This window comes from Pseudorasbora parva, chromosome 7, assembly GCF_024679245.1.
Source record: "Pseudorasbora parva isolate DD20220531a chromosome 7, ASM2467924v1, whole genome shotgun sequence".
Classification (NCBI taxonomy): Eukaryota; Metazoa; Chordata; class Actinopteri; order Cypriniformes; family Gobionidae; genus Pseudorasbora; species Pseudorasbora parva.
Genome location: NC_090178.1, coordinates 21,165,822 through 21,190,490, shown reverse-complemented (window position 1 = coordinate 21,190,490; position 24,669 = coordinate 21,165,822). Strand labels below are relative to the sequence as shown.

At 37.7% G+C, this 24,669-nt stretch overlaps 2 protein-coding genes across 3 annotated transcripts; both read left to right on the top strand.

Moving 5' to 3' along the window:
* Window positions 1-767: 767 nt before the first annotated feature.
* trim33l (tripartite motif containing 33, like) lies at window positions 768-21,866 on the top strand. Of its 2 annotated transcripts, XM_067448550.1 has the most exons (18): window positions 768-1,177; window positions 3,423-3,514; window positions 3,803-3,941; window positions 4,032-4,149; window positions 5,408-5,524; window positions 14,078-14,192; window positions 15,065-15,208; window positions 15,459-15,570; window positions 15,669-15,977; window positions 17,169-17,473; window positions 18,488-18,551; window positions 18,638-18,671; window positions 19,306-19,435; window positions 19,540-19,745; window positions 19,929-20,028; window positions 20,202-20,270; window positions 20,955-21,089; window positions 21,255-21,866. In XM_067448550.1, exons 1-18 carry the CDS (start codon window positions 991-993, stop codon window positions 21,528-21,530), a joined length of 2,652 nt encoding a protein of 883 aa, XP_067304651.1. In that variant the 5' UTR covers window positions 768-990; the 3' UTR covers window positions 21,531-21,866. The 2 variants fall into 2 exon arrangements, with proteins under 2 accessions (XP_067304651.1, XP_067304650.1); XM_067448549.1 differs by having other exon boundaries at window positions 769-1,177; window positions 15,669-17,473.
* A 501-nt stretch (window positions 21,867-22,367) lies between these two features.
* zgc:171704 (Ras-related and estrogen-regulated growth inhibitor-like protein) lies at window positions 22,368-24,303 on the top strand. Its single transcript, XM_067448551.1, has 4 exons — window positions 22,368-22,704; window positions 22,825-22,878; window positions 22,992-23,068; window positions 23,468-24,303. The coding sequence occupies exons 1-4, from the start codon at window positions 22,590-22,592 to the stop codon at window positions 23,876-23,878; spliced, it is 657 nt and encodes a 218-aa protein (XP_067304652.1). The 5' UTR covers window positions 22,368-22,589; the 3' UTR covers window positions 23,879-24,303.
* The last annotated feature ends 366 nt before the right edge of the window (window positions 24,304-24,669 follow it).

The following is a 24,669-nucleotide window of genomic DNA, read 5'->3' as shown; positions in this document are numbered from 1 at the left end:
AGAATGGGGGAAAAAAAGTTTTATTAAAATTCTCAATATATTATAGACTATATTAAAAAATAATGATTGTAGCCTATTGCTCAGACAGCTCGCAAAGAGCGCTCCCTTTAAAATCACTTAAAATCTATCATTCAGTTAACGCAATTTCACAAAGTTCCGCAGTGAAGCTGGTGGTATACAATGAATCTCTTATTTTCACAATGTCTGCACTTTTATTGACAGAGGATTGACGCGTGTGTTAACTGAACTCAGCGCCTGGACCATAGACCGTAAAAAATACAACAAACACACAAACACTGGACAAACACCTGTGATTGGCCAATTGCGTTGCAGATATCTACGAACATGTCTGTGATTGGCTACATTCCTCACCGAGGCGAAAACAGGTTGGAAATGTAATAATTTTGACGAATGCAAATATAGATACACACTGGATCGTTTGCTAGCTCCTTAGCGCTAATAATATGCTATTATTATGTAATCCTTCTTAGAGGATTACATATCCTAGACAAGTAGTTATGGGCAGCTTTCTCCTCTACAAGCAGAAGCAGCAGCAAGTTGGCTGTAGTTTAAGTGAGAACATTGCACGCTATTATTTATCAGATGTCTAGGGGTCCGAGGACAAGGCTCCCCCGGGAGCTAGACGGTAAAACCACGCCCTAATCCTACCCATAACCCTATCGTGAAACATAACTCCACCCATTACGTCCAAAAAGGTGGAGCTGGACTAGGTCAAGCTACACCAATCATGTCCAGGGCTATTTTTTTACGGTCCGTCGTCCAGAGAGGTAGAGAGCTGGAAGTCATTTGGCGCTGCAGTGACTGTGAGCAAGGGAGCATAACTTGGAACTGATGAATATTCCATGAGGCCCCGCCTTGCGCAACCGAAAAGTTTTAGGAACGGCATATTCAAAGTAACGCGTCGAGATTCCCGGATATATTTCGTATGCTGTAACAGGTCTTTTTACATCAATAATCCTCAAGCAACAGATGTTTACCCCTGACCAAACAGGGCGTCACGCGTCGCCCCTTCTGGGTATAGAAAAAACGGTTTGCGGGTCCTGCGCTGTTTGCAAATTACACCTAAACTCATCTGCAGACCCCAGACTTCTTCCCTGCCTGCATACAGTTTGTAATACTTGCCTTACGAAGATCTGCACAGATGGAGCCACACGCGGTAAGAACTCGCTTGGGGTGGACACAGTTTGATTGTAACGTTAACGTTACTGAGGCGCTGGCGAAAGTCAAATACTGCACGTCAAACAGTCGCATGAATTTAGTTTTAACGTTAATTGACTGTGTAGTGACGTCCCTACGATTGTTTACATAAGTTAAATGCTTAAGTTTTGGCCAGGTCGTGTTCTCCATTGGGGGCCAGCTTCCCCAAAATAAACTTCCCCCGGGCCTGATAAGGTTCGTGGTATCGACATAGTAAAGATTTTACATAATTTTCAAATACTAGTATATTTGTGAAATTGTAACATTAAATTACATACACGAACATTACGTTAATTACAATCTTATAATCTGCTGATATCTTTTGAGGAGTCCACTGACGCATTTCCTTTATCGATACAGGAAGTTTAGACGAGACATGCCGGTTAAAGGGTACTGCTATTAAGTTTGTTGTATATTTTACATTCGCTAATATGAATTATATTCTCTGATTCTACCGGTATTTCTAATGCATTAAGTTAATAGGTTTTCTTTGCTCAGCACAAAGCGGATTTTTTTCTTATCTATTTTAGTAGAACTATAATTCCATTAAAAATAAATCCTTTCTTTATGATATCACGCATAATGTGAAATGTTGCTAAAATATCTATTTCATGACACAATCCCTGTTTTTGGAATGTACATTCTATTTCTCTTAGTAAATAGACATAGTAGTGTAACTGTACATTCTTATTCCATTAAAGTCAATGTTTGTTTAACCTAAATACATAAAACCAATTGTAAAACACTCAAAATATTATTCTTCATATAGCACAAGGTTATTTTCCCCCCCAATATTGTTTATACAGGCTCAATAATCCCTAAAAAAACATTAAGCTCAATGACCTAGAAACCTGTGAAACACTCTTGTGCTATATGAAGTTTTACAGATAGTTTAAGGCTTCTAGGTGAAATGCCAGAACTGTCTTTCTAGTCCTGTTGATTTGCCTTATACAACTTTCGATAGGCCTTTCCTATCGGAGCATGCTACACAACTCCTTGTCCAAGCTCTTGTTCTATCCAGACTGGACTATTGTCATTCTCTCTTGGTATGCACTATCAAACTCTGCAACTGATCCTAAATGCAGTAGAGTAGCAAGAGTAGTCTTTTTAACATGCTGAAGAGAGGGCATGTAACACCTCTCTTCATCCATTTGCACTGGTTACCATTATCTGCTCGCATCAAGTTTAAGTGCCTTGTCAAGTGATGTTTGTCGACAGAACAACAACTTGCTCTGCACCCCTTTACTTAGGCTCATTACTTCAGCTGTACATGCCATCCAGAAGCTTGCGTTCTGCAAGTGAAGGCACCTTGTGCTGTCATTCCAAAGAGACACAAAATCACTTTCACACCTTTACCGTGACTGTTCCCTGCTGGTGAAATGACCTGCCTAACTCTACCTGAGCTGCTGAGTCTTTAGCCGTTTTAAATAAACTGCCAGACACATCTCTTTTTTTCTTTTTCTTTTTTTTTGTCAACACTTGACCCGTAAATACTAACACTTAATATTCTATATCTATAAAACAAAAACTCCTTGCTATGTGTACTGTGCTAGACTAACGGACTAGTCACAGAATTTGCATATTGTTGCTATATTGTTAGTTTTATTATTGCTCTGCTCATTTGTAAGTCGCTTTGGATAAAAACGTCTGCTAAATGATTAAATGTAAATGAGCATTGAGTTTAATGGAGTTAGATTATTATATACATTTACACTACCTTATTTATCTAAAAAGAAATAGAAAGTACATTTTTGAAACAGAGCCTTGTCATGAAATAAATAATTTTAGTAATGTTCAAAATTTGTGTGTGGTGTCATAATGAGAAGGGCTTACATTTTGTTAATGGATTTATAGGGCTCATAAAATTAATAGGAAAACGTGCTGTGTAAAGTACCTGTTAATACATTTCCAAGTTGGTATCACTTGAGTATGTGAGAGAAACAGAGCATTTAAATGCCATTTTCATGAATGTCAAATATAAAACTAAACTTGACAGCAATTCAAAGGGCTCCAACTATTTTTTTTTATTCGGGCAAAATAAAATGCCTTCAGCAACTCTACTGCGTGTCAAAGATAGAAATGGTGTGTCTGTTGCAGTTTATTTAACCAAAATGTAAACATAAATGATAAATGATTCTACTTTTCTAAACAACAGCAACATGAGTTTAGTGTGTCTGAGGCTTTTTTTTTCTTTATCTGTCTAGATTGTCCAATATGTGCTCAGTCCTTTTGTTTGTCTGATGTCTCTGAATGTGCCATTTTTGAAGACTCGTCTAATAATAACAAGCCCCTCAAGGTAAGAGTGCATAGATTATGAAAAACATTATGATTATGAATAAAATGATACATTCATCAGCTGAAGAAAAGAAACAAATCTTTGTTCCTTTGTGTCTTTATCATTATATTTGTGGTATGGAGTGAACTTGTGTATTCTCTTAGAAAAAGTACAATTATTAACACTTTATAGATATCCTTGTTGGGAAGTGCCTTATTGGCACAAATATTTCCAGCACTGACAAAACAGAGGCATTTCCTCTGTCTTCCATTGTAAATAGTAATTAAAAATTGTAATCAATCTTTGCAGTGTGCCGGGTGTGAAGAAAGCGAGGTTAGTGGATGGTGTGTCCAGTGTGATGAGGCCCTGTGTTTAGACTGTATGTCTGCCCATCGTAGGGTAAAAGTGACACGTGACCATGAAGTCACACCCAAAAAACCACCCACAGGTTAGATTTACGTTCTTTGCACGCTTCAGACTCACACTTCTATACATTTCTGTGCATTTTCTGATCTGTTCTGTTGTTTCTTTTGTTCAGGTTGGATACAGAGAAGACGCTGTCCCTCACACACTCAGGAGAGCTTGATGTTCTTCTGTCTTGTTTGTGAAGAGCTCACCTGTAAAGACTGTCAGCTGATCACTCATAGAGGCCACAGGTATAGTTCAAATTAGGGTTGTCAAAAGTACTGACCGCGATCAGTACTGAAATTAAAAAATGTGGCGCTGTTGAGCTGTAATCGTAAACACCTATGAGTGGCCATTGTTCTCGCGCGCTCATTGGATGTGCCTGTGATTGGCTACAATGATCAACACACTGGAGCGTTTGAAAGCACATGGAAGAGTTTGAAAGGGTTTTGATGGCAGGAGCGTTTGAAAGCACAAGCAGTGGTCAACCAGTGGACCGATAGGCTGATAGACACCTGCATTCAAACGATCTGTGTGTATCTGTGTAAGCGCTCTGTGAAAAGCGTCATTGATGTACATTTACAACATGTTTGTGAAGCGCTGGTCGATGTAGCTGATCACAGAGCAATTTTGTGAGCTTGTGAGCACAATGGCCAGTCAGAGGTGTTTACGATTCCGCTCAACAGCGCTCAAAGAGTCACATTTTAAAAACGTCAGTACCGATTTGGGATCATGGTCTGTACTTTTGACAACACTAGTTCAAATCTCTCGGATCAGTACATTTGAAGATTACAAGATCGCTATGGATTTTTTTTGCATTTTTAAGTAATTGATTCCCATTTATCTACTTGGCTTTAAAGGTCCCGTTCTTTGCGTGTTTTTGAAGCTTTGATTATGTTTACAGTGTGCAATATAACATGAGTTCATGTTTTGCCTTTCAAAAAACAGTATTTTTCACACAATTTACTTATCTGTACAGCGCTGTTTTCTCTGTCCTAAAAACGGGATTTCCTTGTTCTATGAAGTCCCTCCTTCAGAAACACGTAACGAGTTCTGATTGGGCCAGCGCTTCCCGTGTTGTGATTGGACAGCAGCTTAGCGCACTTTGCCCGGAAAGGTCCCGCCTCTTACCATAACGGGGAGATGCACTCGCTGAATGCGCGCTCTTCTCCACGTGGGAGAGCAACAAGACCACGCCCCCTATTTTGCGTGCACTTGTGGGCGGAGGGTTAGTCAACAAACGGTTCTAGTGACGTCATTCCTGCAAGGAAGTGCAGGGGTGTAGTCCAAACCGGCCGTTCGCTGTAGGCTTTGAAAAGGGAACTTCTGTTAAATAAAATATCTTGCTTGGCATTGAACTTTGAGCTTTATAATTTTACAGGTATTATTTATGCTCCAACAGCAACATTACACACTAACTAAAGTTTGAAAGATGGAATTGCGAAGAACGGGATCTTTAATATTTTGGTATTCCTGTTCAACGTTTTTACTTGTCCATCTGTATGCCAGTTTTGTGCAACAGGAAGAAGCTGTGGGATCTCAGAGACAGCAACTGCAGAGTTTGTTGGACTCCATCAGACATCAGAAAGAGACGGTCAGCAACAGCCTGCTGCTCTTACAGGCAAGGTAACTGAATAGAGTCATGCCAGCTAACATCTTCTCACTATAAAACAAACTGCTGAATTAATAGTCACAACCGTGTCTCAACCATACTTCTTAAATGGATAGTTCACCCAAAAAAGTAAAGTCATACACTTTTGGAAGGACATAAGGACAAAATTTTACACATTAAATGCTGGAATGCACTAGCCTGGATACCAGCCGAACTCAGCCCTGCCCACAGCATTTGAGCTCGGGCAGTTCGGTCTGGACTTGGTCCACTGAGGAGTAATTATGCCCGAACAGAAACTGTTCGGACCAATCAAATTGTCTGGGCGGGCATTAGACGATGACAGACAGATGATAAACAGTAACGTAATTAGGGGTGTGCCATATCATATCGTCCGCGATAATACCGATATAAATGTTTACATGATTAAAAAAAAGTCATATCGCGATATCAAGGATATAGCGACGCGATGACGTATGGCGCATTTACTTTCCCTATCGCGCACAACAACACCTGTCTGAGAGAGAAGAGCACGAAGCTCAGCATGTCAGCCTCCGATGATGATGATGATGATTTAGTACCTAAAAGGGAGCTACTTGGTTACAAGAGATCAGCTCTCTTGACAACTGACATAACATGAACAGCTTATGGCTGATTTTGATTTTTGCTGTGCAATATTTAACCGGAAGGGTAACGAGATCAGCTCTCTTGACAACTGACATAACATGAACAGCTTATGGCTGATTTTGCTGTTTGCCGCGGAAGGGTAACATTGATGTTTATTTTTGTCAGTTATGGCTTAAGTTAGTTAGATCTAGCATTGTGCACGCTTCGAATGAGACATGGAGATAAAGTAGTGTATAAAGTAATACGTTTATTTGAATGAATGGATTAAAGCATTTATTTTAATTAGAGAGAGAGAGAGAGAGAGAGAGAGAGAGAGAGAGAGAGAGAGAGAGACATATACATGCGTGACTGTGTCTGTTCAGCGTCTCTCTTAACATTGCAGATGTGCATTTATTACTTTAAAATAGCGAGTAACCCCTTCATTGCTGAGAAAGATAATGAAGTGATCCAGTAGCTTAGATATTTTGTTGCTAAAAGTGGCGGGGCGGCGTTGATAACTAGCTTCCGTGCTCCTGAATCTGCAGCGCGATCTCCGTATGCGAGTGATATGTGTGTGTATGTGCACGTGCGTGCTTCATAATGATAACGGCTCATACAGAACGGTATTTTAGCTAACTTGGAATTACCTCTGCTATTGTACACCTTCCCAATCAGAATTGAATATTCAGACAGACCATGACATAAATTACTTTAGTTATTGCTAAACTAAATGTTATATAGGCTAGGCATATATATATATATATATATATATATATATATATATATATATATATATATATATATATATATATATATATATATATATATATATATATATATATATATATATATATATATATACTTTTTTTTTTAAATGATTTCTAGTGAAAACACTAGTAACTTGTACCTTATATCAGGTAGATTTACACTTTGAATTAAATATTCTCTCATCAATGACATAAGCTCATTGGAAAAGGATAAACAATGCCTTTAATTTTATTTCCAATTATAAATGCTGCTGCCTACTAGCTGCAATAACCAATAAAACTTTGTTCCATATATTTTTTGCTATATCATCATAAATATCGTTATCGCAAATATTCCTGAAATATAGTGATATAATTTTGAGGCTATATCGCCCACCCCTAAACGTAATCATTCACGTCATAAAAGGCGCTTGCCTTAAGTTGAATTTGTTCTAATCCTAAACGGAGAGCTTGTTTGTATATGCATTCGCTTTCACTATTTCTCTCTGAAATTATGATCTCTGAAATGGGGGGGGGGGGTGCTTAAAATGTGTGTTATTTTGGCAAGGTTGCCTGCTAAAATTCACATTCCTGGGTCAATATATCACATATTTGAGGTCGCTTCAAGCTGCGGATATGGAAAACAACCCGTGGGGAAAAACTCCAACTTGGCAACACCATGCAGTTGAGTTCTGTTGACATTTGACAACTAACGTTATGCGTCGCTTCGTTGCTCTGATTGGTTGTAGGTCATCCAATTGATGTCTTTCCTGGTTCGGTTGAAACACACCTCATAATTACAGCTCAATGGAGCAATATCAGACTCATATTCTGATTAGTATTGAGCATGACCACATCAGGCTAGGAATACACTAGACGACCTTGAAAACAGAGTTTAAAACACCAGTCATTACTAAGGGTGTCACAAAATCGACCGAAATTAAGTCAAAATCTCGAACTTCGAATTAAAAAATCTAATCGTCGATGTACGAATACTATGACGAAAATCTATATACTGTCATTTTAATCAACGAATAAAAACGAGACGAAAATGTTAGGGAGGGACGATTAGAGAAGAGATCCAGTCAGAACTGATATCCTGTGTAGAAGATGCACACATTTGAATTGTAACGTGCGGGTCTAAGCGTGGGGAAACCACAGGGGGGAGACGCAGCAGTGTTGTACCTCCTACAGGCCCTCGCATCTCCAATACAACGCTTCAGAATGGCTCAATCAATGAAGATTGTAACAATGCATATTTTATCCCCCTTATCTGAGCAGCTGCAACTGCAATAGTAAGGCCCAGGCGTTTAAAAATAGGAGTCAATGTGTCTCAGTCTCATGTCTCAGATGTGAGATCTCAGATCTCACAGCTACGGTGATTCCCTCCATGTACAATAATGTAGTAGAACGTTATTGAAGGTCTGAGCAGCGCATATTTAGTTGCTTTTGGCTACAGATTGCTGGACCTCCAGAGCAACACAGCGGGTCAGGACTGTCACAGCACATTACATTTTATTATAAGTTATTGTTGCATTATGTTGCTAATAAATGTTTTATATTTGACAATGTAGTGTGGTACGTTGCGAACAAAGGTCAGATATTATATTGCATAAGTCTAGTCTAAAAATGGCATAGCAACCTGTGCTTTAAAAAAATAAATGTAAAAATCAAGAATTGAAACGAACCGTGACTTTAGAATCGAAAATGTACTCAAATTGAGGATTTGGAGAATCATGACACCCCTAGTCTTTACACACTGCAGACTTTAGGCATCATGCATTAAATAACTAAAAGCCAATTGACACTGCACAGACAGACGGCGAATAATGTGTGTAATCGCCAGATTACAGTATGTCACTTCTTAGACACTCCACATCCCGACAAATGGCGATTCAACATGTTCTGTGGAAACAATCAACGGCAACCGATGCCAACACACTGATCCGTCAAAACCTGCCATGCGTGTCTGTTGCTGTTGGTTGTATCTGTTCACATATGAAGAATTGGCCTTAAAGATCACACACTATCAGACTTTTAAGTTGTTCAGAATACAACAACCTCTCGCAGAAACATCCTCCTCATTGCTAGGAGATGCTTGACAAATGAAAACATTGCTAGGAGATGCTTGAAAAATGAAAACACACCTATCATAAAATAAACCCAGAAATCTGTTAACTCCAATTGCCCAAAATTGGCCTACTTGCACCAACTATTGTTGACTCCTCCAGAATGTAAATTGGTGCTAAAATGTGGGCAAAAGTTGTATAGTGTATTCCAAACGTAAAGTGCTTGCATCAAACCATCTTTTATTACAAATATAGTATAGTGAATTCTTATATCTAAAGGAAAGTCTAATAAAGTCAATTTATAATGCATCAAAATAATTTACTATATTGTTGAAGAACTTTTATTGATTTAAAGTTCCTTACGTAAAAAAAAAGTATATGCTTTCACCTGGTATCAGTATCCATTTTCAGTAATCTAATCATAAATAGACAGCATTAAATAAATAAAGATTTAAACAGGGTCTCAAATTTTTTTTAATTAACTTTTTTTTTTAAATCACAAAATTGTCAAAAAATCTAAAAGGTTTTGGAAGTGTTCCAATAATCGATGTAGTGAGTGAAATGCAATAAAAAGTGATAACAGGAGAAACATTAGTTGTTAGTACCAGATGTTAATGCAGATCTGTCTAGCCTGACAATGTTCAACTGGTACTCTTGAATAAAAAGCCTGGTATCTCAAAAGGACAGTAGTAAAATGAAAAAACAATAAAGAGCATGTGAGAACCTGGAAAGGTGTTCATGGCAGTTTAAAGCAAATCTGAATGGACCAAAGCACTTTACATCCTGCTAACATGTAGACCAGGGCCGTGCACAGACATTTTGAGGGGCAGTGGCCCAAACCAAAAAAGGGGCATTAAGGGGATTGAGTATCATCTTAATGTAGAGAATGAATAACAAACCATTTACAATCATACTGTAAATACATTTGTTATGCTTTAGAGCTAATTAAATGTATGTTGTTCTAATTATTCTTCCAAAAAAAAAAAAAAGGATTCTAGGCTAATTTTAACTCTCTTTTCTATTTTACATTTTTGTTGGAGATTTAAGTAGCAAATAAGAATCACTAAAATGATTGAATATATTTTGAGACAAAGGTATTGTTTATGGTATTTGGGGTAAAAGGCATATTTAACATGATGATAAACAGCTGACTGACTTCCATTTGTTGACATGACATGGTTAAGATTCAGCTGGTAAATATCTTAAGTTGGGTGTCCATCTTAGAGGTAACATCCTATTTATAATATTTTTGTATTATAATAATCATATAATACAAAAATATTTTTAGTTGTTACAACGATAAAACTTTATTCAATTATTATGGGATCTCAGTGTTTTCAGATTATTTGCTTAAAAATTAGTTTCTGTATTTTAAAAATATTTTTATATTAACATTTTAATATTTACTGAACAATGGTTGATTATTTTATTAATCAAAATAAACAGAAAATACTGCAAACGTTGCTAGAGATTTTTTGAAAGCATTAACGTTTTTGAAAAATGAGCACATTTTTCTTAGGGTGTGCTTGTACCCTGATACAACTTATTTATATTTATAATAGCCGTTATTACCTTTTTAAATTGTGTATACGATTAATATGGTCTAAATAAAATATCATAAATATGACATATGTTATAGATAATAGTATTAACTCGTAAAATTGATTATAATCGGAAATCTATTTTACAGGAGTTAAAGAGTGAGAAACTGTCAGCAATATTCAGTATAGCCAACAGTGTGGTGATTTACCCGCTGGCATGCTGGAGCTTTGAATCCATGTTTGCACTGTTGAAACAAACAAACTACTAATTCGCGGATCAACCACTGTCTGTATGTGGATTGTAGTTTGTAGCTAATATTCTTCGACATTCTTTAACTGCCGTCTCCACAGAGAGCGGACACCGCCGCAGACTTTGAGCGATGCTGCGGAGCAAGCAGGAAAACACTGAACGGATTAGCGGAATTAGTGGATTTTTAGCGGAACAGAATGCTTTTATGGGAATCCTCTGAGGGTGAGGGAGGGAAGAGGGCAAGGGGGGCACCTTAGCCGATGAGGGCAAAGGGGCAGTGGCTCTAGCCACCGGGCCACCCCCCTGTGCACGGCCCTGATGTAGACACTAGAAACATTACTGAAATGGTAGTATTCCACAAAAAAGTATAGTATGCATTTTCTCAACCTAAAACTTATTTTTGATAGACATGTATGGTGTAAATTCACCTGTAAGATACAGTCAGGCCACTCAGCAATTCAAGTTTATTTATCTCTAACTGCAAACTTCTAAAACTGAATGGGTATCACATACATGTATATGTTAACAATCAGTAATCAAGGAACTTTGTAATTTAGGATCAGTAAATTAATATATTTTCCACAAATCTTTAAAGTTTCCTGCTGCCAAGGTCAAAAAGACATAATCCAGAGAGAAAGCACAGAACTCTTATCTCTAAGGAATGCAAGCCTTGAAGAGTGTGTAGAGAAACAAACAGCATATACTTGAAAGTCAGATTTTCAGTCTCTTGTCAGATAAACAAACATACCATTTGCTTTTATGAGCCAGTTTTCACATTACAAAAGGAAAGCATCCACAAAGAAGGGAAATATGTTATGAAGTTTATAAACATCTAATATTAGTCGAATAGCACTTCTAAAGTCCAGACATTCAGTTGTGTTTTACATTTTACAATGCAGTATTAAAAGAATATAGATGTGAAAAAGAATCACACGGTGTAGTGGACAGTACATTCCAGGTCCCAGTTTATGGCTGGGCCCCTCTTTGCCCGTAACAATGGATAAAGGTTTGCTACATTTTGATTGGATCTTGGTGGGCTAACACAAACAAACTGTCCAATGTCATCAGATAAAGATCCTAGGACAACAGACAGACACCTCTTAGAAGGCAAGCAGAAGACCAGGTACCAAGCCCAAGAAGGACAGGACTTCTCATTGGTCCACATGCAGTTTCTGCCCTTCACCCATCTAGAAACTAATCCCTAATGTCCTGGTCTGTGACTGCCGTAAAAATTCCTCAGGACCTCAGCAGTAGTGGGTGAAACAAAGAAAGACCACAATGAGCCATCCAAATCTATTCATAACCATGTTTGGAAACCTTAAGACTGATGTTAATTACACACCTCCATTTCATACTTATTCAGAAAAAGTGACATCTATTTGTAATGCAACATCTTGCACAGATTCAGCTGGTGATGAAAAAATTAATGAGCGCATGACAGTTTTTCCATCATGTTTGATGTTTATTTGTTTAGAATATTACAAAGGGTATTCTGGTGATGGTTTGGAAAGTGAGAAATGCATTGGTAAACTTTAAGTGTGTGCCACACTGTGTGCCCCTCTGATGCCAGCACCCAGTTACAACACATTGCAATTGCCAAATTGCAGTCTCCTCCTCATCAGAAGGGGATAAAGGTACCCTTTCAACAGGCACTCCTTGTTCTAAGTATAACCGGCAAGGATGAGACTGTGACAGATCACTGAGTCTCCCCTTTAGAGAGACATAACAGATAGAGATACCGTGCCATAACATTCTGAGCCGCTGGTTTATCCAGAGAGACAACAATAGACCAGAGGATCTTAATCTATAGCTTGTGAGGCAGCAATAGATACAGCCACATTCTGAGACTCCAGCCTGTGAGGAAAGAGACATTAACAAACTCCACGTTTTGAGTTTAGTCCAGCGAGATGACAACAGCATGTCCCGAGTCCCAAATCTCCATGCCAGAGAGACAAAAGCAGATTGACCAAGTTCTGTGCCTGGCCCAGAGAGGCAGAAGAGACACAGAGACATTGCACAAGGTTAAGCTCAGGAGAGTAAACCTTTACTTTGAAGTTCTTTCCTCTACGTGTTCCAGATTAAGGACCATCTGCACCTACTTCAGGGCCTCATCTGCATGTTCCAGATTTTAGGACCCTTTGGTGCCCCAGGAGATTAGAATCCCACAGATCTTTGTGTTGGGAAAAAAAAATGGATTCCAGCTTTTCACCACTGCATTGTCACCCAACCAGTGGAAGAAGTAACCTCCATCGGACTGCTTACTCAAACATGTGAAATTACAATTATGTCTTCCTTGTGCTGATAATACGTAAGAGGCTCTACAAGTTAGAAATCTCACCAGTCTTTCAGATAAATCAGCTGACAAACTTTCCCCACTTCACATTCATTCTAAATGAGTGGACAGCCTCTCACTTGAACTGTTCTCATACAGCCAAGGTAAAAGACCTTGATTAGTGTCCCAAACCATAGATGGGGATGGTGGTCATCTGATGTATTCATAACCACACCTTAAGTGATGTGTGATCCAAAAATCACAATGTCAGCTGTGATGTGAGTACCAATCACTACTTTACTTCGTGTCCTTGATAGACGAAAGTAAAATCACTACTGTTGAACTCTCATCAATTTCCTCGAGTTCACAGGTTCGTTGAATGAGGAGAGCAGAAACAAAATATAGTTTAACTGTTTAATGATTCATTAAGTTAGATGAAGAAAGCATAAAGAGCTCTGAGTCACAGCTGTCCCTAATTACACAATCCTATGGGAGGCTTGTGCAGGCAGTCCGCGACAAACTCGCCGCTCCCTTTGACCCCAATATGTATACACAAAAAATGTAGGCAGTCTCTTTTTGGTCATCAGATGACTTCTGCTTCATTTGCCCTTTTCACCCCGTTTCAGTTCCTGTTTTTGACCCTGCATACAAAACTCCACACGCAATTGCTTCATGTAAAGAAACACAGAGGGGCCTAAGTTACCAACACCCTCTGACTTTTTGCTCTGGTCACTCCAATTCCCCACAGAAAGTACCTATTTCTCTTTTACACATAGTCTTAATGCATGAATCATCTCATAAATTAACCTTATCTTCAATGAACTATTGTCTAAATACTATAATCTCTAAAAGCATGCTAGCAATAGCAATAATGCACAAACAAATATTTTGTTCCCTTCACTACACAGCATGTTTTGTCGTCTTTGTCAGCTCACTGACTACAGCAGAACAATAACAGCTAGTTTGTAGCACATGCTCACATGTAAAGGGTTATTATAATGGGTTTGCTTTACAGACTTTTCCTGTTTTATTATCTTCTTGTCTATATAATTGTGCAATTGAAAATATATTTTTAATCTTTGTTAGATTACAGGACATTGCGGATCTAAAAGTGGCTGCAAAGAATATGTTGAGACAGGTGGTCCACTCTGTTTATCAAGCTCTGGTACTGAAAGCTACGCAGGTCTTAAAGGAGATAGAGGTAAGCATTTAGTACTCAATAATGCTAGTTTACTAAAATGTGCTGTTCATTAATTAAAATCTTTCCTAAAAAGGTAAATGATGAACATTTGGCATACTTCACGATTTATAAATGTCTTTTCTATCTCCATTATTACAACACATAGTATAATAATGTATTTTAATTTAATCAAAGCCCATTCATCAAACAAAAAGTTCACACTTATTTGTACTTCGCAGAATATATAAAATAACATTTGATTGGTTACAATAGGCAGATATTTTCTCATTGTTACGTATTTTCAAAAGTCTAGACTAATTAATCATAGAACGGTTTAGTTATAGCATTTATCTGTTCCTTTTCCTTCCATTTCCTTTTATGGCTGTTGTTAGCACTTCCTTGAACTTGCACAGTACATTTAAGCATTTCACATTCCAATGCATGTAACTTTTAAGAATAGAAAATAGGAATTAAACCAAACTAATAAAAGAAACATAATTTCCATCTTCCTTCAAAATACTTTCACTAAAATCTAAGTCAAAGAATTTTAGTCACATCAGAAATAAATGATGAACTTTCTTTTTCACCTTTTCTGCCTAAAGGATTCAGAGCTATAGTTAAGGCTGTATTTTAGTATTAAAATAAGGTTTTATTTTAATACTAATATACAGTCTTTATTGGTATTCTTTTCTGTGTTTTTGGCCAAGAGAAGTTCTTACGCTTCTTGAGAAATGCTCACATCTTTTTATAAACTAAAATCACTGCAAAAAGAAGGCATTCCCAACAGAAACAATATCCATTTTCCTTTGTGCAACTTGCTAATCAGCCCCCAGTCCTGTTCAGGAACCTCAAATCTGTAACCCTTACTTATTTTTTGCATGTTTGATTTTAAGGCCCTGTATACAGAGGAGGGGAACAGTTTATTGGAGCGGAAGACATCTCTGAACAGGCTAGAAGGCTGTCAGGACTACATATTAGCTTTTATTGACAAGATCCTAAGCACCGAGGGCCACTGCTTCCTGGTCCACAAAAAAAGAGTAAGCCTTTTTTTTCATGCTTATTTGATTATATATTGCAAGACATTGAAAACACTTTCCCCCCTAGATTTATTGTTTAGGGTAATATTAGCTCCATCATGTTTAGAGGTGAACCTACATTTGTATATTCATCATCTGATTTATGTGACATCACTATATGACTTTGTGTCATATTTGCAAGCAAAACTGGCTGACATTCAGATACTGAGTCCAGATCCCCCTTGCTATATTTTGTGTGTCTCTAACTCAGATTGAGACCCAAGTGAAAAAGCTTCTGTCCCAGGAGACGTGCACCCCTAAGACCATGATGAATCTGCACGTTCAGATTCAAAATGACATCTGTCAGCACATAATCAAACTTGGTACATAAAACCGTCCACTTTTTTAAAAAATAAAATAAAAGTATTTACATTTTATAAAAATCTATTCATTTAACATATTTTCCTTTCTTTCTACCCAGGATTTATGAGGATTAGAACGACTCCTGCTCCTTTTACCTCTCTGAGAACTGGTTCCACTCAGTCAAAGTCTGGGTCTGTCGAAAGCTCAAATCCAAATTCTGTTGTAGCTGCAACATATGTTCATCCTGTGCCCGCCTCATCAAGTGTTGATGCACAGGTTCAAGGTGAATGTGTTGTTAACGGCCCTGCACTGCGTTCCTGTGCTTCCTCTCGGACTGTACAAATGAACCAGGCCCTTATGAGTTTGCCTCATACATCTCAAGCCAGCCAGCCATCTCAGCCTAACCAGGCCACAACACCCTCTGCATGTAATTATGTTGTCTCATCCCAACTAAATCAATCTAAACCTCCCTTTTCAGAACTTCAGAGTTCACTTTCTTCCTCACCACATTCTGTCCAAGTCCAATCCCAGGAAGCCAGTCCTGGGCAATCCAAGCATGCTTATAGTCCCTCATTACGCTGTGTCCCAAATTTTCCTCCATCTGATCACAAAACTCCAATGAATCCTCATCCATCTGTTAATTTTCAGCCTCGTCTTTCACTTTCAAGCTCCACAGCGTCTCAAATAAATAATATCTACAAGTTACCCAAGAGTAGGAAGGCCTCAACCATACACTATTACCCCAAAAACAACCAAACACCTGCAGTAACTCATTCAGTTCCACTCAAAAACCAAACACCCTTACCAGCTCATCCAACACCAACCAACTTCCAAAATTCCATACTAACTCATCTATTATCAGCCAACAACCAAACACCCAAGCTAACTCATCCAATACAAGCCAACAACCAAACACCCACGCAAACTCAGCCAATACCAGCCAACAACCAAACAACAGTACTAACTTGTCAAATACCAGCCAACAACCAAACACCCCTACCGACTCATCCAATACCAGCCAACAACCAAACACCCCTACTCACTCATCCAATACCAGTCAACAACCAAACATCAGTAACAACTCGTCCAATACCGGCTGACAACCAAACACCCGTGCTAACTCAGCCAATGCCAATCAACAACCAAACATCCATACTAACCCATCCAGTACTAGTCACCAACCAAACACCCATAATAACCCACCCAGTTTCAAACATGCCAACTGACACCCAAACACTTATACTGACCTATCCAATACAAACCAGTTTCCTAGGGCCTGTACATTCTTTTACTGCACAACCAAATATTCCCTTAACTGTAATTTCTACTGTTAATGCTGTTTCTTTAAATGACGTTACTGCAATCTCTAATGTCCATTCTGCTGGACCCTCCAATGGTGGGGTGAATCATTGTTCCCATAACCCTTGTTCATCCATCCAAAGCACAGCTAGTGGTTCTTCACTTCCTGTAAGCTGTATGTGTTCTGCTCCCAATAGTGGCAGTGAAAGCCTATGTTGTAATAAAGACACCAATAGTGCTAACCTCCCAGTCAAGGCCTTGGCTGACTCCGTATGTGATCAGGATGCAGGTGTGAGCAGCACGAATTTCTTTGATTTAGATCATTCAGAGAGCAACTTGCCCACTTCCACTGTGTCAGAGACAGATCCCAAAGAATCTTCATCAGATTCTACCCACTCCCCTGGCCCATCCAACCTTCACCAGGACTCCCTCTCAACCACCACCACAGAGAAATTTTCAAGACAAGCTCAAGCTGGTCAGTCATTCACCAAAAGCGACTCTAGACGAAAACACTGGAGCATTGGCATGCCGGTAACCTTTCGTCAGCTTGTTGAGACGACATGCACACCTGATAATTGGAACGCCAGACCTCCAGCGAATTTAACTCCATGTGACACATTGGAGGTTGGTGATTTTTATATATATATATATATATAATATATTATACAGTGAGGAAAATAAGTATTTGAACACCCTGCTATTTTGCAAGTTCTCCCACTTGGAAGTCATGGAGAGGTCTGACATTGTCATCATAGGTGCATGTCCACTGTGAGAGACATAATCTAAAAAAAAAGCAGAAATCATAACATATTATTTTTTTAACTATTTATTTGTATGATAAATAGTTTAGGGGTGCTTTTCTGCACATGGGACAGGACGACCGCACTGTATTAAGGAGAGGATGACTGGGGCACTGTATTGCGAGATTTTGGGGAACAATCTCCTTCCCTCCGTTAGAGCATTGAAGATGGATCGAGGCTGGGTCTTCCAACATGACAATGACCCAAAGCACACAGCCAGGATAACAAAGGAGTGGCTCTGTAAGAGGCATGTCAAGGTTCTGGCGTGGCCTTGCCAGTCTCCAGACCTAAACCCAATAGAGAACCTTGGGAGGGAGCTCAAACTCAATGTTTCTAAGCGACAGGCCGGAAACCTGACTGATCTAGAGAAGATCTGTGTGGAGGAGTGGGCCAAAATCCCTCCTGCAGTGTGTGCAAACCTGGTGAAAAACTACAAGAAACGCTTGACCTCTGTAATTGCAAACAAAAGCTACTGTACCAAATATTGACATTGATTTTCTCAAGTGTTCAAATACTTATTTGAAGCTGTATCATAGAAATAAATAGTTAAAAAATCATACATTGTGATTTCTGGATTTGTTTTTTAGATTATGTCTCTCACAGTGGAAATACACCTACGATGACAATTTCAGACCCCTCCATGATTTCTAAGTGAGAGAACTTGCAAAATAGCAGGGTGTTCAAATACTTAGATTCCTCACTGTATATCTCTCCAATACCAGCCAATACAATATTTCTGTTTTTTTTATAATATATATAATATAATATAATATATAAAAAGAGAAGTATTGTATGTCAGAGATCTGTGTTCCATGCAAAAGTTTTCTTTTCCTACCAGACAGTGACGCATCACAGTCATGTCCTAAGTGGTTTTGACCACACAAAGGAAAAGGAATCTGCAGGTGATTTTCTTTATCTTTTGTTCGCAAAAGTATAGTTTTTGTTTCCCTTACTCATCTGTCTATTTGTGTCATATTTTGTCTTTTAGTGATGGTGGAACAATTCAAGAAGCAATTCAAGAGGTGAAATCAAGTATTTCATAATCCATATAGTATTGGCATCCTGTCTACATCGCAGGAGTTATTAACCTCATTTGTGTTCCAGCTACTAATGCCTAAACATTTATTCTGCAACAGACACAACAAACACTATTTTGGATGAAACAATAACCATTAAGAATAGTATTAATAGTATTTACATTACATTTGGGATCTGTAAGATATTTTTTTTTATGTTCTTTAAAGAATTTTCTTATGCTCACATGGCTGCATTTATTTGATTTAATAGGTGAATTATTATTATTATTATTATTATTATTATTATTATTATTGTTATTATTATTATTATTATTATTATTATTATTATTATTATTATTATTATTGTTATTATTACTACAGTTTAAATTAATTTGAATTATATATTTTAAAATGTCATTTATTTCTGTAAGGGCAAAGCTGAATTTTCAGCAGCCATTACTCCAATCTTCAGTTTCAAATGCAATTTTTGGTAACAGTTTAAAAGTCTTTACTGTTTTCTTTTTAAGTGTCCTTGCTGAATAATAGTTTTATTTCCTGTGAAAATCATACTGAGCTCAAATATTGGTAGTATATACATTTATTTTTTTGACCAGTGACCACTGCTTTCTGTATGCAATAGGTTTCCATGCGTATCTCTAGTGCGCCTGCCCATTTCTCTGCCTCCATGTGGGCATCCACTCCCAGAGTTCCACCTTGCTACAGATATCTCTAGAAATCACATCTTAGTGCAGGAATCCCAGGAAGGACAGGTAAGGACTAGCCTGTTCAGAGATGTCACATCTGTAAAGCTAGAATGTGTGACTGATGTTAGCCTACACAGCTATTCTTTCAATCGTGTCCTGCTCTTTCCCAGATTAAGCAGGTTTGGAGATGGCATGAAGATCCAATACCATCTAGAGCCTCTTCCTGCTCTATTTTGCAAAGCTGCGACAGCTCCCCTGCGTCCGACGTACAATTCTGTGCTGTGTGTCAGTCTGCAGGAGCTGCGCTTCTGTGTGCAAAATGTGGCTGTGCTTTTCACTCTGATTGTCACATCCCACCAATCCTCACAAAACAGAGGTCAGACCAATAACTAGCAGGAATTGTATATAACTTAGTTTAATTACAATTCTAGAGAATTAAATTCTGAGTAGCTATGATTTATAAGATGTTGGACTTTGATAAGCATGTGCATTTGAAGTACAATACCTGTTTTTTGTCTGTCTACTCTTTGAGCCTTGGTGTATTTTTTCTCTCTTGCAGTGAGGATTGGGTGTGTTTGCTGTGTCACAATGTAAATGAGACAGTCGTGTATGGCAGTGAGGAGATGAGTCCGTCCAGTCTGAGTCTACCAGATCAAAGAGTGAGACATCGCTAGTTTGAAATAATCTACCCTCCTAGTTACACTCATAACACTTTAAGATGACATTAAGGAGAGGACTGTAGTTTAGGATAGAGTGTTTAGCATGCCACAAATCTCATCTTGTCCTGCAATGATATAAAGTCACACTAGTGTAATGTCATCCTTATGTTCAGAAGTGTGAGAAGCTTCTCCTTAGTCTCCTGTGTGATGAGAACCGGTACCTGCTCTACAGCGCCACCAAGGTAAATACACAGTGCACATAAATAATATTGAGTATAACTGTCTTTTAATATAAAAATGTGAATATTCACAAATACTACTGGTGTTCCAGACAATATTACAATGATATTATTTTAAGAATATTTCAGACAGTTTGGTGAATGGTTTATGACAAATAAGAATGAACAAAATAAAGGCAAGGAAAAACCTAGCTTAACACAAATGTGGAAACATTTTAGGTTTGTATTCATGTTGGTTTAAAAAAAAACTTTTATATTTTCAACAGAAGACTAAATTTAAAGGAAAAGTTCACCCAAAAATGAAAAATTACTGTTAATTTACTCAGATTTAAGCCATCCAAGATGTAGGTGTTTTTTTTTCTTCTCTCGGTTGAAATGTAAAAAAGATTTTTAGCTGAAACCGTGCTCCTTGGTGATTTACATAAAGTCAGTGGCTACCATCACTTAAAGAGTAAAAAAAAACAAAAAAAACATACAGGAACAAAAAAATAAAAATAACAAAAAGACACCTATGTCTTGGATGGCCTGAGGGTCAGTAAATTCACAGCAAATCATTCATTTTTGGGTGAACTGTCCCTTTAAATTCAAAACTTTTTATTCTCAATGCTCATCAATGCAAATTCATTGTATTTGAATGTATTTTTGAATAAATTAATAGATCTTATGAGCTGTGCTCTGCTTTTAAAGAATCACTCAAAAACAGCTGAATTCGATATAATACTCGGCCGACTCCAGGGGACAAGAAAGCCGCCTTATCGGACTGCTGCTGAACTTGTGTCAGATGTTTGGACTCTTTTTGACATCTTGATGATGAACTCTGAGGTAAACCGCTACCATTCAGCTTATCAAATTCATATGTCAGTAAACTGTCAAGCTTCTTCTTTGTAGTTCAAAACTTAAACTGAAATACTATAGCAGATGAATTACCTTTTAATCATTGAATTGATTGTTATATAATAGTGATGTGCTATTTTGTTTTTTATACAGATGAAAAACATGGTTTTCAAACTTCAAGAATCTTTCCAGCAACAGGTGAATGAATCTTTTGGGAACAGCCTTCACGCTTCTCTCCTGAAACACTGCAGCAGCGAGGATCCAAGAAGTACTTCAGAGACAGAGACTCAAAGAGAGAAGCACAAAAACACTTTGAAACGCATGAGAGAGTTTTTCATGGAAAACTGTGTTACAGCCGCAAAGAAACCCTGCACTGATAAAGGGAAGGAGAGAGATGACTGCGGGAACACTACATCTAGTGAACATTGAAACGTCTGAGTCATACTTTTGAAACCACACAAATACATTTATATTCTCTTGTGAAGAGGGAACTACCTTACTATACATAATTTTCTATTTATTGTAGTATTTTGTTTATTTACCTGTTCCTTGAAGTAAAATGAGTATTAACAAGTCGTTTATTTAATTTGTCACATTCTTTCACTGCTCCTTATAAGCGTTATAGAGCAATGTTATGCCCTCTGGTGCCGGGAGAGGGCGCAATGACTCTGTGGTCGATTAACTTGGCTCTGTCTTCACTTCAGCTTATTTTATGCATGGACCCATGGACTGATCACTCTATTCGTAAGACTCCTAGAAGAAAAACATTACTATGATTTTAGCCAGGGTGAAAAAGCAGGTATAATTTAGAAGCTCTCGAGCCGTTATCATGCGTAGACACTCCAGAACAATTCAACAACTGCAATAAAGCAAATTATCAGAGAACATATTTTTATCACATTGAAATTGTTGATTGTTTAATTTAACTTCGTTTAGATTTTTTCTTTTAAATTATATATATTTTTATAATGGAATTTCATAATTTAAAGTTTAGATCTGGGACATGCAAAATCTGCATCAAAGTCGTTTAAAATGCTTATATATATATATATATATATATATATATATATATATATATATATATATATGCCTTCATACAACAAAAAGTAAAATAAATAATAATATAAAAAGTCTCTGGGATATAAGAAATACAATTCTATCCTAACAGGTTTGTCATAAAACAATTTTTTATATGTGAACAAGACAAGCAGATGGCTCTCGTGAGGGATTTTCAAGGGCAATTTTAGTTAATTCTGGGCAAAAGAGAAAAGACTGACAGAAGGAGAACTGTCCTGGCGATACTTGATAGGATCATTTTTGGCGGTTTGTTAATGCGAACCATGCGAACGGATACTCTGTTCTTGGATTTGGATTGGATTAAAATCGACTCAATTTCCATAAGCCACGCCCACTGTATTATATATATAGTTGAAGTGGCTTGCGAAGCTCACACACGACTCAATACGTTCATAGGATTTACAAGGTGAAATGGTTGTTCTGGTCAAACCGAGTCCTCAGTTGGGCAGCAAAGCGATGGATGGAAATCAGCACAAAGTAGAGGCGAATGTTCTGCTACTTGGAGCAGAAAATGTTGGGAAGTCAGGTGAGCACAAAACTGAACATGGCTGCTTGAATGCAGAGATTTCTGTCATGTTTAATAACGTTATATGGTTTATTTTGTTAAGTTTACGAATAATCATTTATTTTAACAACTCGTTTGCAGCACTCACCGTGCGATTTCTCACCAGAAGGTTCATCGGAGAATATGGGGATATTGGTACGTCAAATAAGATTTACTTCATTACCATTGATATACTTGATATTTATAACGATTTATGATTAGACAGGTTTTATTTTTTGTAAATGTATTTAATATAATTTATTTTTCAGAATCAATATACAGTCATATTGACAAAACAGATGGTCGAGAGATATCCTTAAATATTTGGGACTCGCTGTATCCACAGGTATGTGTTTTTTTTTTTTTTTTTTTTAGATATTTGTGTTTTAATGCTAGAATGCATGAAGGGGTCAAGTTGTGCTTTTTAGTAAGCTATATTATCAAATAAGTAAATAATATTCATCATAGGTTAGTCTAAAATATGGCAAAATTGTTTTGTTGTTTTCTGTTGATGAGATTTGAAAATATTTGTTAAAAATGAGAAGGTAACCCAAATTTAATTTTATAATTTAATAATAATGGGTCTCATTTAGTTAATATATATTTATTTATAGTTTATAAGTATGCTTTTTGCCATTAAAATATACAAAAATTAAATAAGTTAACAAAAATATGGTTTGTCACTGTCAATTTCATAGTAAATTTTTTTTTTTTTTAATCAATCTTTGAATTCTGTCTCCTTCAGAGCTGTGAAACAACTGAATCCATCAGTGACAAGCAGCTTCAGTGGGCAGATGGCGTGATCCTGGTCTACAGCATCTGTGACCGCTCCAGCTTTGAAGTGGTCCGGCAACAGGTGCGGCTCATCCGCCAGACTAGGAAGCTGTCCGCATCTGCACCGATCATCATTGTAGGGAACAAGCGAGACCTGCTGCATCAGAGAGCCGTGTCGAGCGAGGAGGGCAGACTGTTCGCCCTTTCTGCAGACTGCGGCTTCTTCGAGATCTCTGCAGCTGAAACCTACCACGGCGTGCTCCTGGTCTTTCATGAAATACTGGATCTCATCAAGGAGTCCAGAGCACTGAAAAAAGGGATGATCGGAATAAAGGGCATAGTCAGAAGCGTGTCCGCAGTGTTTGGAAAGAAATGGGAGTAAAAAAAAAAACGGAGTTGGGGATGTGAAAGATGATGAAGATATGAGGCCCCTGGCAGCCTAGCATCTAAAAAGCTGAGAAGACCCTCGGTCGATGGGTTTTTGGAACCGAAGGGGGCCATTTTCGCCTTATTAACCTACATGGATGGTGGAAAGAAAAGAATAAGATGATGGCATGTTAAAAGTTCAAAGCCCAGCTTTATGGTGAAGAAAAGTAGATTAAGTTTGTCAAAGCAAGGCGATTCAAAGAAGTGCAGAAGATAAGTGATACTGGGCTTTGATTTAAGTTGGTCACAGGTTATTGATATGAACCGAGAGACAACCCGGACCTGTTGTAGTCCTTGTTATTTCTCAAACAATGATCCTTCAGTTCTGAACAGATGATATAGATGAATACAAGTGAGCTTCTTCTCTGGATCTCAGATGCCTGATATTGGAATTTATCCACTGTGCACTGGATAATTTATCCACTGTGCACTTACATTTAGATGTGAATAATTAAATGTGATAATTTGGAGGAGACGTAACCTCTGGTTTCATAGACAAGGCTTTAGCCTAGTCCCAGACTAAAATGCATCTTTGAGCTGTTTTAACGGAAATGTATCATAAAATGTCAATGCCTTTGTTTTGTCTCAAGATGCACACCAGTAATGTTTTTTTTTTTCTACAGCATGTTTATAAGGCCTAATCCTTGGCCTAATCTAAGCTCATTCTGAAAAAAACAGGCCTATGTATAGTAAAAATGTATATATTTTATGTATATGTTGTAATTTCCAGAACATTGAGGTTTTTTT

Coding starts and splice junctions, on each gene's coding strand:
- zgc:171704 (XM_067448551.1), top strand. CDS start 22,590: ATGGTTGTTCTGGTCAAACCGAGTCCTCAGTTGGGCAGCAAAGCGATG. Junction 22,705..22,824: donor AGAAAATGTTGGGAAGTCAG/GTGAGCACAAAA, acceptor ACTCGTTTGCAG/CACTCACCGTGCGATTTCTC. Junction 22,879..22,991: donor CGGAGAATATGGGGATATTG/GTACGTCAAATA, acceptor TTTATTTTTCAG/AATCAATATACAGTCATATT.
- trim33l (XM_067448549.1), top strand. CDS start 991: ATGTTTACCCCTGACCAAACAGGGCGTCACGCGTCGCCCCTTCTGGGT. Junction 3,942..4,031: donor ACCCAAAAAACCACCCACAG/GTTAGATTTACG, acceptor TCTTTTGTTCAG/GTTGGATACAGAGAAGACGC. Junction 18,672..19,305: donor TTCAAGAAGCAATTCAAGAG/GTGAAATCAAGT, acceptor TGTATGCAATAG/GTTTCCATGCGTATCTCTAG.